This window comes from Papilio polytes, unplaced genomic scaffold (assembly GCF_000836215.1).
Source record: "Papilio polytes unplaced genomic scaffold, Ppol_1.0 DF823823.1, whole genome shotgun sequence".
Classification (NCBI taxonomy): Eukaryota; Metazoa; Arthropoda; class Insecta; order Lepidoptera; family Papilionidae; genus Papilio; species Papilio polytes.
In genome coordinates this window covers 1,473,588-1,476,473 of record NW_013525381.1, presented here as the reverse complement: position 1 = coordinate 1,476,473, position 2,886 = coordinate 1,473,588, and the positions used below count along the sequence as shown (strand labels likewise).

The following is a 2,886-nucleotide window of genomic DNA, read 5'->3' as shown; positions in this document are numbered from 1 at the left end:
TAGATGAGAGTAATTTGTAGGCTTGTGCCGTTTCGTCAGGCGCCCTGGGTTGACACCCAACTGCGCTATTACCGGCCAAGTAGGTCCGAGGGTTTCACTCACCTTGTATGACTTATTTTGTTTTGATTAAATTTTAAAGTAATCTAAAATTTTAAAGTTTGTAAAATTTTAAAGTAATCCTTATTAAAATTAACCAGTTAATTAAGTCTTCAGTATAGTAGTTTTTTGTGGTACTGACCGACTTCCCACAAAAAGAAGGTACTCAATTCGTCTATATTCTTTTTTTTATAAAAGATTCAAGTTTGTATTAATTTCCATTTGCAGGAATAGAGCACGTATTCATTTCGATGTTAAAGCGTAGATGATGTCTACTGATGTTACTTTTGTTTCTTGACCGACTTTAACTCTATGCATTTGAGTAGCTTCTATAAGGCTTTTTAAGTTTTAATTGCGGCAGACTTAATGAAGCAATTGAAAATGGCTCGGCTACCGGCGTTCCGGTACAAAATGCCCTATGTATCTGTCGGCTGACACAGTTGGAATCGCGAGGGCGGCTAAGGCGGGCGGAATTTCTGTTTTTCCTCTGATTTTCAGCTGTATTGTGTTTAATTATTTGTTGAAAGTAATATTAAATTGAGTGTTAATTCATTTAATATTTTAGTAACTAAATTATAGTAAAAATGCTGTTAATAGTAAAATAGGTGAGTGACCTTTCTTTGTTTGCCGTGTACAACCATGTCGATGTAACTCGCGGATCCTTTGTTCGTAGAATGCAAAGAATGTTTAATGAAATAGCAAATAATTACTTAATCATGTCAATTATTTAGAATTTACATCAAACATCTTTTTATTAACGTTGTTTGGATTTATTTCAAGTAAAAATTTGTTGATAAGTAATTTTGCAAAACTCCTTAGGATCTTTAGCATTCCCTGCCGTTGACCATTCTATGTTCATAATATAATCTTAACAAATAGTTAATTAATTACTTCAAATTAAGATTTTTTTGGAATAAAAGTCATGTTATAGTATAAAGTTTTATTAAATTACATTTTGATATTAATTAATAAAATAAAAAAAAGTAAGTTAAAATAAGTAATAAACTCTTTTTTGACTTTCCTACGCCTATCAGAGGATGATGTTACTGGTAGTTTTGTGTTTGCTGGCGAGTGCTTGCGGCACCCCAGCGCCCCCAGCCGCGTCATGCGAACGCGCGCCGCCGCATGCGCAGCCCGCAGACAGGCATTACAAGCTGAGTATCGCTGGTGATCCCGATTTGTATCTACCTGGAGAACTGTACACGGGTAATACGCATAATTTACAATAACCTATTTTAGGTTATGCGGTAGTATGTAAAATTCTTTCTTGCATATTTCACTTTCAGTGCTACTACATGGGGTTGATAGTGGAGAAGGGCCCACACCATTTACAGCGTTTACTATCTGGGCTGAAGTATACAAACAAAACAACGAAAATGATACGAAAGACGTTAATGATACAATTAATAACTCGAACCAATCGTTAGGCAGTTTTCAAGCTTATGACGCCCAGACAAAGGTATATGACGACTGTAAGCCAGCAATAGGTAATGCTACTGCTCATCCCAAAACTGACATACAGGTTTGTTAACAGTAAAATATTATAAGTTATATTCTGTGAATTAAAAGAATGTGTTAAAGTGAATGTGATTTTTTTTAAGGTTATTTGGACTGCTCCGACGAGCACCATAGACAGTTGCATTCGATTGTGCGCTCGTGCGTTTCTCGCGAAGCCAAAAGATGCCGACGAGCGGCCATGGTCTGTGTTGGCGCGAAAGCTGTGCCCAGCTCCCGCCGCGACTGTCAGCGGTAATCGACAGACTCCTATCGTGGAGCCGTGCTGTGCTTGTGATGAAGCTAAATACGAGGTATTTAAATTATAACCACCACACTTCTAATTGTCATCTTATCCAATTTCAATTGACTTCACAATTATATTAATGTATTAATCAGTATCAATATAATCTGTAGTTTAATACTCCCCTTGATACTATTAGTTTCGGAGTGTGGTATAAATATTACAGACATTTGCATAGACAATCTTTCTCTAGGTGACATTTGAGGGTCTATGGTCTCGGAACACTCATCCCCGGGAGTTTCCCCCGGAAACGGCTCGCGCGCACTTCGGCGACGTGATCGGCGCGTCGCACACGGCGCAGTACCGCGTGTGGCAGGAGGGCCGCGCTGCCAGCGCTGGGCTACGGCGCCTCGCGGACGATGGCGCCGCTACTGCTCTGGAAAAAGAACTTAAAGAAGAAGTAAAAATGAAATTGTTAACTTCTACGGTTCATTTAAGAAAGATGGATAATTTATACAGTTTTGTTTCTTAGAATATAAGCTTTCTGTAACCCTAGGACTCGCAGGCCTATCCTTTTTTAAAAAGTTTTTCTTCTGTATCATGAATAGTGCTATCCGCATCCGCATTATTGTTAACAGAGCGATCACATCCGAACAATAATCAAGGCGCGCGGTATATCATGGCAACAAGTCTCCAGCGGCGGTATACCGAGCACCTTTGCGGTGTTCCGAGTAGACGCGAAGCACCACCTGATGTCCCTCGCCGCCAAGCTGGCGCCCTCACCCGACTGGATCGTCGGTGTCTCCGCGCTTGAGCTGTGCAATGCCAACTGCACATGGACCAGGTCTGCAACACTACCACTGTACCCCTATGACGCAGGGACTGATAGCGGCTTGAGTTATACGGTATATATTTCAATTATGATATGTATTACACACTACTGTATTTTTATTTGTAACTGTACTATTAATATTTTTTGGTTGTTTCGGTCAGGCACGCCGTCAGCCGACGACTCCGCCTGCGCCGGTACGTGCACTGCGTCCGGACTGGCC

The 2,886-nt window shown here is 40.5% G+C and overlaps 1 protein-coding gene across 1 annotated transcript in view; it reads left to right on the top strand.

The window, feature by feature from the left end:
* The first annotated feature begins 675 nt into the window (after nucleotides 1–675).
* LOC106103341 (spondin-1-like) overlaps nucleotides 676–2,886 on the top strand; it is a 4,287-nt gene continuing 2,076 nt past the window's right edge. Inside the window, exons 1-7 of the mRNA XM_013283080.1 lie at nucleotides 676–701; nucleotides 1,131–1,302; nucleotides 1,383–1,618; nucleotides 1,698–1,904; nucleotides 2,088–2,294; nucleotides 2,473–2,739; nucleotides 2,828–2,883. Coding sequence (XP_013138534.1) covers nucleotides 1,134–1,302; nucleotides 1,383–1,618; nucleotides 1,698–1,904; nucleotides 2,088–2,294; nucleotides 2,473–2,739; nucleotides 2,828–2,883 — 1,142 coding nt within the window. The 5' untranslated portion in view covers nucleotides 676–701; nucleotides 1,131–1,133. The remainder of the gene's footprint in view (nucleotides 702–1,130; nucleotides 1,303–1,382; nucleotides 1,619–1,697; nucleotides 1,905–2,087; nucleotides 2,295–2,472; nucleotides 2,740–2,827; nucleotides 2,884–2,886) is intronic.